Below are 14,196 nucleotides of genomic sequence, written 5' to 3' on the forward strand. Positions count from 1 at the left end.
TATTATTTTACTGTAAATATTTAGTGTTGGAAATACGTACAGTTGTGATATGACTCTTGTCTTTCTATGCTCCACCAGTAAACTGCAAGATGTAGAGAGCAGAAATCAAGAGCTCCTGGCTGAGATTGACAGGCTGAAGAAAGAGACTGAGGAGCTGCGGCTACGTAGAGGTGCCATGACGCATATTAACAGAACTACTTAGATAGGATGATATTTAATCACTACAAGGGCTACGAAAAGTATGTTGATGTAATGATGACAAAGGCACGTTACTCAATATGATGCGGATGATGTCATTTTTTGTAGTTAAACAACGAAACAAAAACAAATTTAATGGAATTCTTCCAAATACAATTAAAGCATTCAAACAAAAACGTTTTATATAAAATTTATATAAAAGGCTATGAAAAATATATCAATTAGAAATAACAAAATAATAATAATAATAATAAAAATAGTGAGGATAAGCGGTGTAGAAAATAGATGGACGAATTATTATTATATTTCTAGTCCCTTATTCAAGCATTTTTGGTCAGGAACTAAATCATGCGGCATTAAAATTTGATGTGATTTTTGATCATATGAAAGCCATTCTGAGAAGCAATCCTGTGACACAACAGAATTAATTTGGTTAAGTCAGCCTTTGAAGGTTTCATAACCACCATTATATATATATATTTTTTTTTATTATTTCTGTCTCTCTAGGTGTCAAGCACCAGGATTCCCAGAATTCTTTCTTGGCTTTTCTCAATGCCCCCACCTCAACGCTTGACCAGTTCGATGTGAGTTGTTTGCCAGCTCACTAGTGTAAAATTATTACAGTTTTCAACAATGTATGTGACCAGTTACTGGTGCTGTTTTAAAAGATGTTTTAAAATGTTACTTGGAGAGTCATTAATGGTCACCATTTCATTCTTAAATCTAATTTGCTTCAATTATTTTTTTAACATGAACCTTTTTTGTATTTTTATTTATATTGTTACATCATTTGTCCTTGTTTTATACATCAGGACTCTTATTCCTCTTCTTCATCTTCTTTAATTGAGTTTTGGGAAGACGTAAGTTTCCTTGGTTAGATGAATGTTCTTGTTTGTTTTGTAACTGTACCCTGACTTTTAAAAAGGACAGCGTAGATGTGTATGTGAGTCCATGCTTGTTTGAGTGTAAGCCTATTTATCATGCAATAGTAGAAGGCAACTCCTAGTAGAAATCCTTGAAGTGATTGATATTTTGCAGTACCAGTTCCAGTTAGTCAGTCTCGATTAATGAGCTCTGTGAATGGCTCCACTATGGCTTTCTGGTCGTGGGGATTGGTTTGAACTGTACCACCAACAGTTCAGTGCATTTTCATACAAACGTCAGCCACGCCATTTTGCAGCCATAGATATTTTTTGCCGCAAGCTGACCTTGATTAGTCGCTGTGCTGCATACTGACTTTCCCTGCTTTTCACCTCACTATGGCTGTGTATGTTCTTTTTCCTAACTCTTCTGTCCAACCCCAGTGCACACGATGCAGCATGTTTAGATGTGTGTTTGCAGCTCAGTCAGATAACCTTTCTGTTATTCACTCACTCCTATGTCTCTGCCACACACGCTGCACGTCTCTTCCTGCTGCTGAAGCGCTCGCCATCCGTTGGCCCAGCTAGTAAAGGCAGACGTGTAAGCACCATCACCGCACTGTGTGACCACTCGTGAATTCCTTCGTCTAGTTTATTTCGTTTGTGTGGTATCTATGTATGTTTACTATGTCCGTTGCATGGCAAGGGTTGGATGCGATGCTGCTTTTTGTGACGGGTGTGGTGTTAAAAGGAATGTTGGAGTTGTTATATTTCAGTTATATGTGCCTTTGTTTGCTTTGGGAATTGCCATGCAGGTAGCAAGTATGGTGGCAAGTCAGCATGGGCTTTACCTTTTTCTTGTTATCATAAAAGATATTGAATAAAGGTGTGTTTCCTTTTTTAATGGAATCTTTCTCATCAGTTGACTGTATTTGACCTAAAGAAAAAAACGTTTTTTTAATTCATGAATGATCTGGCACCTAACATTTTCCCCCAAAATGAAGAGAGCACATTAATGGTCAACTGCCAATACAGACCCTTTCCAAAAAGTTAGAATAACATGGAAATGTTTATGTATATCCATAATTCCATTCAAAAAATTCAACTTTCATAGATTATAGATTCAGGGCCCACGATTTAAACATTTTCAAGTATTTAGTTGTTCATTTTTACATAACAATAATAAAACCCATGAAATCAGGAATTCAAAAAATTTGAATACTGTGAAGAAATCCCCATTTACTTCTCAGTTTTTGTAGAAAAAAAAAAAGAAGGAAATTCGGGTCACATTAAATCAATCAAAATATGGTACTTTCAAAACGATATGTTAATCTTCAATACTTGGTTGGGAATCCCTTTGCTTTAATCACTGCCTTGATGCGCTGTGGCATTGAGGGAGTTATGGAAGCCCAGATTTCCTTGATGCTTGCTGTTAGTTCTTTGTTTTTGGGTTTGGTGCCCATCATTTTCCTCTTCAGATTTGGCGAGTTGGCTGGCCAGTCAAGCACTGGGATGGCACGGGCATCAAACCAGGTTTTGGTGCTTCTGGCAGCATGGGCAGGGGCCAGGTCCTGCTGGAAGATGAAATCTGCATCTCCATACAGATCTTCAGCAGAAGGAATCATGAAGTCCTCTAAAATATTCTGGTAGACTGTTGCGGTGACCTTGGATTTAAGAGTTTACTAAGACCTGCACTGGACATTGCAACCCAACTCATGACAGACTGTGGATATTTCACACTGGACCTCAAGCAGCTTGGGTACTATTCTTCACCAGTCTTCCTCCAAACCCTTGGACCTTGATTCCCGAATGAAAGGCACACTTTACTTTAATCGGAAAAGAGGACCTTGGACCACTGGCCAACAGTCCAGTCCTTCTTCTCCTTGGCCCAGTTGAGACGCATCCTATGTTGGCTCAGGCTCAGAAGGGGCTTGACCCGAGGAACCCGACAGTTGTAGCCCATCTCCCGGATGCGTCTAAATGTGGTGGTTTTTGAAGCTGTGACTCCTGCCTCATTCCACTCTTTCTGGATCTCTGCTAGATTCTTGAATCTTCTCTCTTTGATAATCCACTTAAGACCACGGTCATCTCTTTTGCTGATGCATCTTCTCCTGCCACATTTTGTCCTTCCACTAGACTTTTCATTCATATGCTTGGACACAGCAGTCTGTGAGCACCCAGCCTCCTTAAGCTATGAACTTTTGTGGCTCACCCATTCTATGGAGGGTAATCAATGTTGGTATTCTAGCCAGTTGTCAAGTCTGCAGTCTTCGTCATATTGAACCCCAACTAAGACAATTGAGCCAAACTGAAGCAATTTAATGACACCTGGGGTAATCTGTGCAGGTGCTTTGAGTTTAGTGGATGATTAGCGTGTAACACTCAGTTTAAAACAAAATTTGGACTGATTTCTTCATAGTATTCAAATTTTTTTGAATTCCTGATTTTGTGGGTTTTATGAGCTGAAAGCCCAAATTATGTAAAAATAAATAAATAAATAAACAAATAAGTACTTGAAATTGTTTAAATTGTGTGCCCTGAATCTATAATCTATCAAAGTTTAACTTTTTCAGTGGAATTATGGAAATAAATACTTTTTCATGATATTCACATTTTTGGGAAATGGCCTATATTTGCCTTCCCCATATTTCTGTCATTTTGGTTCATCTTTCTTTCATCACATCAGGTGGACTCAATGGATAATTTCACATCCTCCAACACTCCATCCCGGGAAGACGACCAGAAGTCCCACCTCAAAACCCGCTCACGTTCACCCTCCATGGCCAGCGATATGGAGCCTATAGAGGTGAGACAGCTCCACATTCACTCAATCTGAGCTGTGGCATGTGTCAGCAGAATAGCATTCACTGCTACCGCTGCATGTTTAAAAATAATTTTGTGATTTCTTCGCCTGTAATGTTGTAGAGCAGCTTTAAGTGGGTCGCCATGCTTGCCATACCAAATCAATGTGGGAAAGTGTTCAGCTCACAATGGTGACACTGTCTGACAGGTTTGACCTTGTGAATTGTCACTAACACAATTATTGAGAAATGCAAGATACAACAGTTCAATGATTAGTCAGACAACATGGAGGCTGGTATGTTGTCAGTATGTGGAATGCATTTTGTGAATAGGCTTTCACAAAATGACATCTTAAAAAAATATTTGCCTGATGTGAGTGAAATAGCTGGTCTAACTTACCCGCTCCTCATTCTTCCCTCATGGCTTTGTTTCTGTGTCCCTCATTCTGCAGTTGATAGATCATTCTCCTCGTACAGTCCAGACCCCCACTATGCGCTCAGGAGGGTATGGCAGTATCGGTCGCTCCTCCCCTAAGGTTCGCCATTTTCCTCTACTGTTGGTCACAGTTACAGTCAAGTTCAAAATTGCATTCAATCTTACCTTTCTCCACCTTTTTTTTTTTTTTTTTTAAAAGCCAAAAGCACATCAGTTTGTAGTGAAGTCATTCAGCACGCCGACTAAATGTAACCAGTGCACTTCCCTCATGGTGGGACTCATACGCCAAGGTTGCACCTGTGAAGGTAAGACCTCTGCTGAAGAAAGTATATTTCATGGGATTTACAGTACTTGTTAACTCGGTTACAAAGCCACAGCCTCACCTGACACATTAGATGCAGCTAAAGAGATCCAACACAAAAAACAGTATTTTGCCTCAAAATAAATTCTAAATTATATCATATAAAATAATTCTCAGTTTTTAGGTATTTTATTTAACAATATGTTTATTACTGTGTTTGCAGTTTAGTAGAACTGCACACTGAAATGTTGTCTCTCTCTCATGTAGGGAAAAGGGCAACCAAAATATTACAATGTAGTTCTATACAACTGAAAACTATTACAAAGATTACATAACTTGAAGAAAGTTAAATCAATACTTCTCTGACAGTGGCAAATAAAACTGGTTATTATTTTTGTCAAGGAAGAATCGTCAATGCGCCCATTGTATTGGTTCTTATTATTGAGGCAGGTAATATTGTCACCACTGAGTGTGTACTAAAGCCCCTTTTCGACTACACTGTACTTACCTTTTTGTTACAGTTGTGCTTGGTCAGTTTAGACACTATCGCAATACTAGCCACAGTAAGGAGAGACATTCATTAATTATAAGCGGCTGATTGAAGGCAGCACCTAACACATCATCCTTGCGAAGGGAGATTGTGGATTATAACAAAGCAGTACCCACAGACCTGAAGTAGATGGGGTAAGGTGACATTAGTATGTGTTACGTTCATGTATGTGTCAGTTCATACTAAAAGTATAATACTATAATTAATACTATACTTGGGAAAACTCGGTAAGGACTTGGTGATGACGAATCAGATCTACCAATGAGCAGTGGTTTACGTCACTCTTCCTGTATAGGCACAGCTTGCTTGGAACCACAAACTGACCTAGTACTACAAATCGTATCATGTTTGACAGTAGACGTGTCAATCAGTGACTACAACCGTGACGGGGCAAGTTGCTACTGAGTAGTGGAAAAGGGGCTAAAACGTCACAAAAGAGTAATTTCCATCTCACCTCTAACCTGTCTCATGCTGTCTCCTCATCCAGTGTGCAACTTCTCCTGCCATGTAACATGTGCAGACAAGGCTCCAGCAGTATGTCCCGTTCCACAGGATCAGACCAAAGGACCACTCGGCATTGACCCTCAGAGGGGCATTGGTACTGCATATGAAGGGCATGTCAGGGTGAGAGAATTCGTAAATACCGTTATTTTACGTTACCATTGCAATAACATTCTTTGTGGGTTATAGGTCCCTAAACCAACAGGGGTAAAGAAGGGCTGGCAGAGGGCAATGGCAGTGGTGTGCGACTTCAAACTGTTTCTCTATGAGCTAGGGGAAGGAAAGACAACACAGCCGAGTGTTATTGTGAGCCAAGTCATAGATATGAGGTAAGAAAGTGTAGCGCTGGTCACGTAGCACTAAACACAAGATGGTGAGGACCTCAAAAAGATTCTGCCACAGTTGTACCTTCTTAATTTTAAGCCACATTTCAATAGCACTGACAGTACTAAACATGCATTAGGACAGAAACCAACCATGTTCCTGCCAAACACTGTCAAAAAAACGGCATTTCTCAAAATAAACATTGTCTGATCATTTGAGTGTGCAGTAAAGATTTTACAAGCTCTGTACACCCCTCTGAAATGTAACGCTAAAATGGTTAGCGCTAATATAACGCAAGTGTCAAGGCCGGTCCACCAATATTACAGACTATTCTCTTTAATGCAAGCCAAAGTACCGTCAACTTTATTTTAAAGCTTTAATATTAATTTTAAATGTCAATGTAAAACTGCACATGATAGTTTCATGTTGTCGGTAAGAGCCACACTTTTTTTATATTAGTTCATATGCCTTTTATGTCTCCAATTGTGTGCAAATAATTTGGTCTTAAAAGATAAGTCTTGTATAAAGTCCTGAGTTGTCTTGTTTTCAACCCTGAAAGATGAAGCCGAACCTTACGTGAGGAAACCATCAACTAGTATTTCCAGTGACACAAATGTCCAAATTGATCATTAAATAGATTGTAAATATGATTTAACAGCACCGGTTGCTGCATGTTTGACCTTGTCTTTCTTTGCTTTGTTTCATCCAGGGATGAAGAGTTTTCAGTCAGCTCTGTTTTGGCCTCTGATGTCATCCATGCCAGCCGTAAAGACATCCCCTGCATATTCAGAGTGGGTTCTTCTCATCTGTATTCATCTTTACGCTGTTTGTATTGCAACAAAGCAACTCAGCCAGATCAGATTAAATGATCCTTCCTTCCTCTTTCCAAGTAACCGGATATGGGTCTGGAGAAAAGAGCCACCATCTATAATGATTATGATACAATTTAATGTTTGCCTTCTTCACCATTATGATTTGTCGCATCAACAACTAAAAATAAAAATAGAAACCTTATTAAATCCCCCATGCTCACACTATGTCTCTGTGCTCCCTACAGGTAACAGCGTCTCAGCTCTCCCCCTCCAGCAGCCACAAGCCGTCCATCTTGATTCTTGCTGACAGTGACCAGGAGAGAAACAAGTGGGTGGGTCTTCTCAGTGAGCTTCATCGCATCCTCAAGAAGAACAAGCTCAAGGAGCGCTTTGTCTACGTCCCCAAGGAGGCTTACGACAGCACGCTGCCACTCATCAAGACGACACAGTCTGCCGCTATCATAGGTGACAATTCACACATGAAAGACAGCCACAACCTCCTTATGTCATTTATCTTAGTCGAGTAGTTCCACACACAGATCTATTATGACCTATGTTGATTCCTGACTGATTTGTAGACAACCTATTTGATTAGAGCTGGCATTCACCACGTCAGGCTCTCAAAAAGCCATTTTTCTGCTCTGCCCTCAGATCATGAGCGTGTCGCCCTGGGCAACGAAGAAGGGCTCTTTGTCATCCATGTCACCAAAGATGGTAAGAGCGACTTCTTGTTAGTTGATTACTTAAAATAGATGGTCGATTGATGACCTGTTTCGCTCTATGACCCTTCTAACACTGCATCCGTCCTCAGAAATCATTCGGGTGGGCGACAATAAGAAGGTGCACCACATCGACCTGATCCCACAAGAGCAGTTGCTGGCTGTCATCTCTGGAAGGAACCGCCACGTCCGACTCTTCCCCTCGCAGGCCCTGGATGGCCGCGAGATCGACTCCTACAAGCTTGGCGAGACAAAAGGCTGTCAGACCCTCGTCTCCGGGCCCGTCCGAAACGGCTCGATCACATGTCTCTGTGTAGCCATGAAGAGGCAAATCATGTGTTATGAGGTTTGTAAAAACTTAGGCTACATTTAATTCCTGGTGTAACGTTGTTCAATTTTTGCTTATTCAATACGTCGTCCTTGCACTTCAGGTGAACAAGAGCAAAGCCCGCCACCGTCGGCTGCGGGAGCTGCAGGCTCCAGGTCTTGTCCAATGGATGGGTCTGCTGAATGAGCGGCTCTATGTGGGCTACCAGTCTGGCTTCACCCGCTACAGGTACTTGATCAGGTGACCCTGTGAGAGTTTAAAGTACATTTTTATTGACTATGACTCAAAACCTCCTCTGATCGCCTCCACAGTGTCCACGGTGACGTGTCTCCAGTTAGCCTGCTCCACCCTGAGGATCACACCCTAGCATTTATCCCTCAGCAGAACCTGGATGCCCTTTGTGCTGTGGAGATTTCCAGCAAGGAGTTATTGCTGTGCTTCAGTGCCATCGGCGTGTACGTGGACTCTCAGGGTCGCAGGTCACGCCAGCAGGAGCTCATGTGGCCTGCTGTGCCAAACAGCGCCTGTAAGCATTCTCCAAGATATAGTGGACATTGATGCGGCCCTAACAGAAATGGATAACCAATAACGTTTGTCCCCTCTTCAGGCTACAATGCCCCTTACCTGTCGGTGTATAGTGAGAATGCAGTTGATGTGTTTGATGTCAACACCATGGAGTGGATTCAGACCATCCCGCTAAAGAAGGTCTGTTGCTTTGCTGTTTAACTGTCATGATCTGAAACTAATGTGCTGTATTTATGCTACATGGTTCAAGTAAGACAATTCAGATTTTCCTGCTCCTGTGTTACAAATCATGTGTGTCATGGCAGCGTAAAAAGATAAAAATCTGATCAAAATGAGGCTTCTTCCAACCGTGAATATGAATGATATATATCAGATAACTGCAAATGTAATTTCAGCGTATGTATATAATACAGGTATATATATATACGCATATATAAACACCTGTTGTACATCTAAACTACAGTGAAAACACCATTCAATTTGGTCTTATTATGGCGCATTAGAGGTGTGTTGATCATTAAATAAGAAAAATACAGGACTCGCTGATGGCAGCCAGTGGAGTAACCATTTGAAACAATGGTATAAGAGTCAGTCCAGGCCAACTATATGACTTCTATGTTGTCAAAATGTTGCTGCCAGGTGTTGACAATTTTGTAGTTGTATTTTGGGCACCTGCAGCTGGTTTCCTGTGTTCAGTGAAATGTACCCAAAAGTATGTAAATAATCTGATTTGGCACTAAATCAGAATTGGGCACTTAAACCCTGCAGCGAAAATCCAGCCTTTGTCTCCCTCTCGTGGAAGAAATAGAGAGTCGCTCCATGACCAAAAGTGCTTGTATTTGATCGAACAAATGAAATATGATGGCGTTGTGGCAATTTTTGCACGTGGGTGACTACAGGTACGACCTCTGAATGTTGATGGCTCTCTGAACCTACTAGGACTGGAAACAGTGCGACTCATCTACTTTAGAAACAAAACGGCTGGTATGTGCAATTTCACTTCATTCATCAACAACATAAAAATGATCAACTGTAATGACAAAACTGCTCATCTGCTTTGTGTTCATCTCACATTTTGAATTATAACAGTTGATTGGTTGTTGTAACAGACTAGTAACAGCCTGCATGGTTTTCGAGCACCAGATGTGTTTGCGGCAACATTGAACATGTCTTCAGCTACCGTGTGTGTGTGTAGCGCTTTGCAGTCACTGATGTAAACACGCCCGTGGCTTTGTTGTGATCTTCCAGAGGGCGACGAGCTGGTCGTCCCGGAGACGTCAGACAACAGCAGGAAGCAGATGGTACGCAGCATGAACAATAAGAGACGCTTCTCCTTCAGGGTGCCAGAGGAAGAGCGACTTCAGCAGAGGAGGTACTTCACCAGGCATGAATCCAACATTCATAATTCTCAGTTTTTATTCACAGACAGAAAGGTTTTGAAATAACCAGTGTAGTTGTTGACCTAGACACTAAATAATATATCACAAGTCTGCGTCGGTACCAACTAAATACTGAACCCTTTATTAAAAAGTGCTTTTGTGACTGCAGAGAAATGCTGCGGGATCCAGAGATGAGGAACAAGCTGATCTCCAACCCCACAAACTTTAACCACGTTGCTCACATGGGACCAGGGGACGGGATCCAGATTCTCAAAGACCTGCCCATGGTATGTAGTCACGCTAAGATAACGATACAAATACTTGATTAACATTCACACACAAACCATCACAGTGGAGGAGGCTGAGTATGGGTCCGAACTCAGAAGTTTTGTCTAACTTTAGAGCTGTATTTTTCCCAAATATGTTGCGTGAATTGTATAATTTCAGAGACATTTGAAGCAAGAGGTTACACTGTGCATATACGGTGCCACCAGAAAGTATTCAGACCCCTTCACATTTTCCACATTTTGCTATGTTACAGACTTACTCTCAAGCTGATTTGAGTATAGTTTAAGAAAACAATCGACATAAAATATCCTATAATGACAAAGTCAAAACATATTTTCAGGCAGGCTGTGCACATTTATTGAAAATGTAAATATTTAAACATAATAGGTACATAAGTACTCACAGCCTTGGCTTAATATTTTGTTGACACACCTTTGGCAGCAATCACAGCCTCAAGTCTTCTTGGGTATGTCTCTACGAGCTTGGCACACCTGTTCTTCTCTACAGATCCTCTCATGGTCAGTCAGGTTGGATGGGAAGTGTCAGACAGACATTTTTAGGTCTTTCCAGAGACGTTCGATTGGATTCAAGTCCGGACTGTGGCTGGGCCACTCAAGGACATTCACAGGCTGTTCCTGAACCCACTCCTTTGTTATCTTGGCTGTGCGCTTTGGGTCATTGAAGGAAGGTGACTCGACGCCCTAGTCTGAGTTCCAGAACACTCTGGAGCAAGTTCTCTTGAAGAATTTCTCTATATTTGGAAGGTGACATCTTACCCTCTGTAAAACTAAAGAAACTACTGGTTGTACTGAGCAACAGACATCGAACAGGTCGGCCAATGGTATCGACAGCAGTTGATGACAGAGACATTGTGAGAGCTGTGAAGAAACACCCAAAGACAACAGTCAATGACATCACTGCCAACCTCCACAGGGCAGGGGTGAAGCCATCACAAGCCGCTGTTCGAAGAAAAGACCTCTGCGAGAAGAAATATATAGGCCATAGCACAAGATGCAAACCACTCATCAGCAAAAAGAATCGTAATTTTGCAAAGTACAGAGATGAGCCACAAAATCTTTGGAACATATTTTTTTGGACTGATGAGACCAAGATTAACCTCTACCAAAGTGATGGAAAGGCCAAATTATAGCGAAAGAAAGGATCTGCTTCTGATCCAAAACACACAAGCTCATCTGGGTAGCATGGTGGAGGTAAATGTCATGGCTTGGGCTTGCATGGCTGCTTCTGGAATAGGCTCACTAGTCTTTATTGATGATGTAACTCTAGATGGTAGCAGCAGAATGAATTATGAAGTTTACAAAATCATTTTGTCGGGCAAGTTACAGAAAAATGCATTCAAACTAACCGGGAGAAGCTTAATCACGCAACAAGACCCAAAACACACTGCCAATACAACAAAGGACTTCATCAAAAAAGTGGAAGGTCTTAGACTGGCCAAGTCAATCACCGGACCTTAATACAATTGAGCATGCATTTTACCTCCTGAAGAGGAGACTGAAGGGAGAAACCCCCAGAAACTAACAAAAACTGAAAGAGGCTGCAGTAAAGGCCTGGAAAAGCATTTCAAATGAAGAATGCAACAGTCTGGTTGAGTCAGTGGGTTGCAGGCTTGATGCAGTTATTGCAAGTAAGGGTTATGACACCAAATATTGAGTTATTCACTAAGTTAATTTAATCATATCTGTTCCAATACTTTTGCTCACTCGAAAAGTGGGTGGCTTGATCAATAGCGCCGACCTGAGGGAAGGACCTGGAAGAGGGTGGTGTCCACAGTGCATTAAGTTTCATGAGGCCATGGACTGAGAAGGCGCCCAACAGGAAAGAATCCCCTGCTCTGAAATCAACACTTTCAAGCTTTACTGAAATTTGCAGTTGCCCACATGGACGAACCAAATGCCTTCTGGATTATTTTTTTTTAATTGATTGATTTGATTTGATTTGATTTACTTTTTTTCTTTTTTTTGTCGGACGAGACAGAGATTGAGCTATTTCGCCGCACGGAGTATTTGGGGGAGTTGAAGTGAGGCTTTAACACCTCAGAATACTGTGTGTTACGGTGGTAGGTAGTAGGATCATACGCTGGTGTTGTTTTGCTGGTACAGGCACAAAGTGAATGGAATAATGAAAGGAGGATGACTACATAAAATTTCATCCTTCAATTCCGCTGTATAGGGAACGTCACATGACCAAACTCAGAAAACAGGTTCGCCGACTTCATGTGTGCTGCACTAATGAGCTTTACTACGGGTCGATGACATGATTTGAAGCCAAACTGCTAATTTTCTTTCTTGTTTGAAACAAAAGATAAGGCATTTAAAGTTCTTGCGGGTGCTTTGTCCCATTCCACCAGTTACCGGGGTCAGAAGGAAGTGCTTTCCAGAAGTAGGTTGTGCAAATACTGGATTCGCATCAAATCAGCAGCTAGGCATCTGAAATTTGGACACAATTGAGTGTTCCAACAGGATAGTGATCCCAAACACGCATCAGAGCTGGTTTTGCAAGCTCAAATTAAGCTTCTGAATTGGCATTCCCAAAGCTCTGACTATTGAACATTTGTGACCTGTGCTTAAGTATGCACCAGGAATCCATAATATTTTCAACCTTCAGTTTCTTCAGGTGTTTGCAAAGTTTTGCATCATCCTGTTGCATCAGTCTCTTTACTTTTTGTGTGTGTGTGTGTGTGTGTGTGTGTGTGTGTGGCTTAATTTAGAATGTCCGCCTTCAAGAGAGCCGCGCAGGCTTCAGCGGTTCGGTCAGCATCCCTTCCATCACCAAGAACAGGGCCGAGCCGGGCCGCTCCATGAGCGCCAGCAGCGGACTGGGCATACGTGAGTGGCCGACGTCATCCCTGCCTTGTAAGGCTCTCGGGCTTGCTCCTCACTCCCTTCTGACGTGGTTGGCATCGTCACAGGCTCGTCCTCCCAGAACGGCAGCGCCCTGCGTCGGGAGCTGTCGGGCGGGAGCTACGGCTCGAAGCGGCAGGCCATGACGTCGCCCTCGGAGAGCTCCCTGTCCTCGGGTGGGGGCATGGACTGCGGGGATGCGCCCCTCTCCCAGTTTGACAGAGAGGTCAGTGCGCACAACTTCAGGAGAAAGAACTAATCGGGGGAAATAGTCACTGATAGTCGAGCCAACAAGACGATTGTGTCTCTGCATGTGATCATAGTTGTTGTATATTCCCCATCCGCCACAAACATCCCGGCAGGCGCTTTACCCCATCCCCGTGTTCCGACCCGCTGATTGGTCAGCGCCCTGTGATGTCATATTTCCACTTCGGCGGCTCTTCCCGGTCTTGCCTCCCTGTGGTGTTGCGTTGGCTGGGTTTTAGCTTTCCATCGTGTCACTTCCTGTTCTGTGAAAGGAAAGTCTGTCATGTCACGCCTCATGACAGTAAGCGCTGTAGTTGTTTGGTTATGGGTGTCTTCTGCCCCCCATATAAACAAGCCCACCCCCTTCCTCCTCCCTTTTCCCCGTCTCCAACTTCACCGCCACTGCCCCATTTCTCACCTCCCTCGCACCCTCATCCCGCCCGCCCGCCCGCCCCCACCCCAGCATGGTGTCTGTGGGTGCGGCGCTGAGTCTGAACTCTCCTCTGCAGTGGCAGGCAGTTTCGCCGTCGGAGAAGACCCCCGATCTGAAAAGGGCTTTAAGGACCTTGCTTAGTAAGATGAAGGTAATGTCGACAACTGCAACGACGTGCACCCGACACACAAGCGAGAGCACCCCACAACGCGTGCGTGCGTCTGCATACCAGCACACATCCTCACTGTGATGAATGTGTGCTAAGTCCACTAACGTACCCACGTGCCACGATACCTCGTCACATCTTTCGCCAGAGCATTTCAGCTCGACTGACAATTCTTTGACTTCACGCTTGGTTTGTTCTCTGACGTGCGCACGCAACTTATATCGAAGACAGCTCTGTACTTTTCCCACTCTAGTCCAGTCAAGTGGATGCACCTCAGCTCAGTTTTGAGCTCCATGGACAAGGATGTGAACACTTAAGTACAATTTGTATTTTTAGTATGTTTGAAAAAAATCTAAAAGGGGGAAAAAAAAAAAGACAAGACTACAGAATTCGTTAATATCAAATTAAGGGAATGAATGAAATCTGAAATAAGAAGGAATTACTTTGCTATTTGTCGTCCTCCAT

The 14,196-nt window shown here is 42.7% G+C and overlaps 1 protein-coding gene across 7 annotated transcripts in view; it reads left to right on the plus strand.

Annotated features, from left to right (window-relative positions):
- cdc42bpab (CDC42 binding protein kinase alpha (DMPK-like) b) overlaps nucleotides 1–14,196 on the plus strand; it is a 102,973-nt gene that overhangs the window by 86,643 nt on the left and 2,134 nt on the right. For 3 of the 7 annotated variants that reach the window (XM_061754771.1, XM_061754776.1, XM_061754775.1), the window contains 21 exons: nucleotides 79–170; nucleotides 706–782; nucleotides 1,621–1,659; nucleotides 3,745–3,864; nucleotides 4,312–4,395; nucleotides 4,495–4,600; nucleotides 5,634–5,770; nucleotides 5,837–5,976; nucleotides 6,681–6,762; nucleotides 7,029–7,248; nucleotides 7,435–7,497; nucleotides 7,595–7,848; nucleotides 7,934–8,058; nucleotides 8,142–8,356; nucleotides 8,438–8,535; nucleotides 9,255–9,339; nucleotides 9,604–9,727; nucleotides 9,904–10,021; nucleotides 12,754–12,871; nucleotides 12,955–13,112; nucleotides 13,642–13,716. In XM_061754771.1, the coding sequence (XP_061610755.1) occupies nucleotides 79–170; nucleotides 706–782; nucleotides 1,621–1,659; nucleotides 3,745–3,864; nucleotides 4,312–4,395; nucleotides 4,495–4,600; nucleotides 5,634–5,770; nucleotides 5,837–5,976; nucleotides 6,681–6,762; nucleotides 7,029–7,248; nucleotides 7,435–7,497; nucleotides 7,595–7,848; nucleotides 7,934–8,058; nucleotides 8,142–8,356; nucleotides 8,438–8,535; nucleotides 9,255–9,339; nucleotides 9,604–9,727; nucleotides 9,904–10,021; nucleotides 12,754–12,871; nucleotides 12,955–13,112; nucleotides 13,642–13,716 (2,530 nt within the window). Of the gene's footprint in view, nucleotides 1–78; nucleotides 171–705; nucleotides 783–1,010; nucleotides 1,059–1,620; nucleotides 1,660–3,744; nucleotides 3,865–4,311; nucleotides 4,396–4,494; nucleotides 4,601–5,633; nucleotides 5,771–5,836; nucleotides 5,977–6,680; nucleotides 6,763–7,028; nucleotides 7,249–7,434; nucleotides 7,498–7,594; nucleotides 7,849–7,933; nucleotides 8,059–8,141; nucleotides 8,357–8,437; nucleotides 8,536–9,254; nucleotides 9,340–9,603; nucleotides 9,728–9,903; nucleotides 10,022–12,753; nucleotides 12,872–12,954; nucleotides 13,113–13,641; nucleotides 13,717–14,196 lie in introns of all 7 variants that reach the window. The other 4 variants (XM_061754777.1, XM_061754772.1, XM_061754773.1 and 1 more) reach the window with 4 other exon arrangements.

The sequence above is a fragment of the Phyllopteryx taeniolatus genome, chromosome 18 (assembly GCF_024500385.1).
Source record: "Phyllopteryx taeniolatus isolate TA_2022b chromosome 18, UOR_Ptae_1.2, whole genome shotgun sequence".
Lineage (NCBI taxonomy): Eukaryota > Metazoa > Chordata > Actinopteri > Syngnathiformes > Syngnathidae > Phyllopteryx > Phyllopteryx taeniolatus.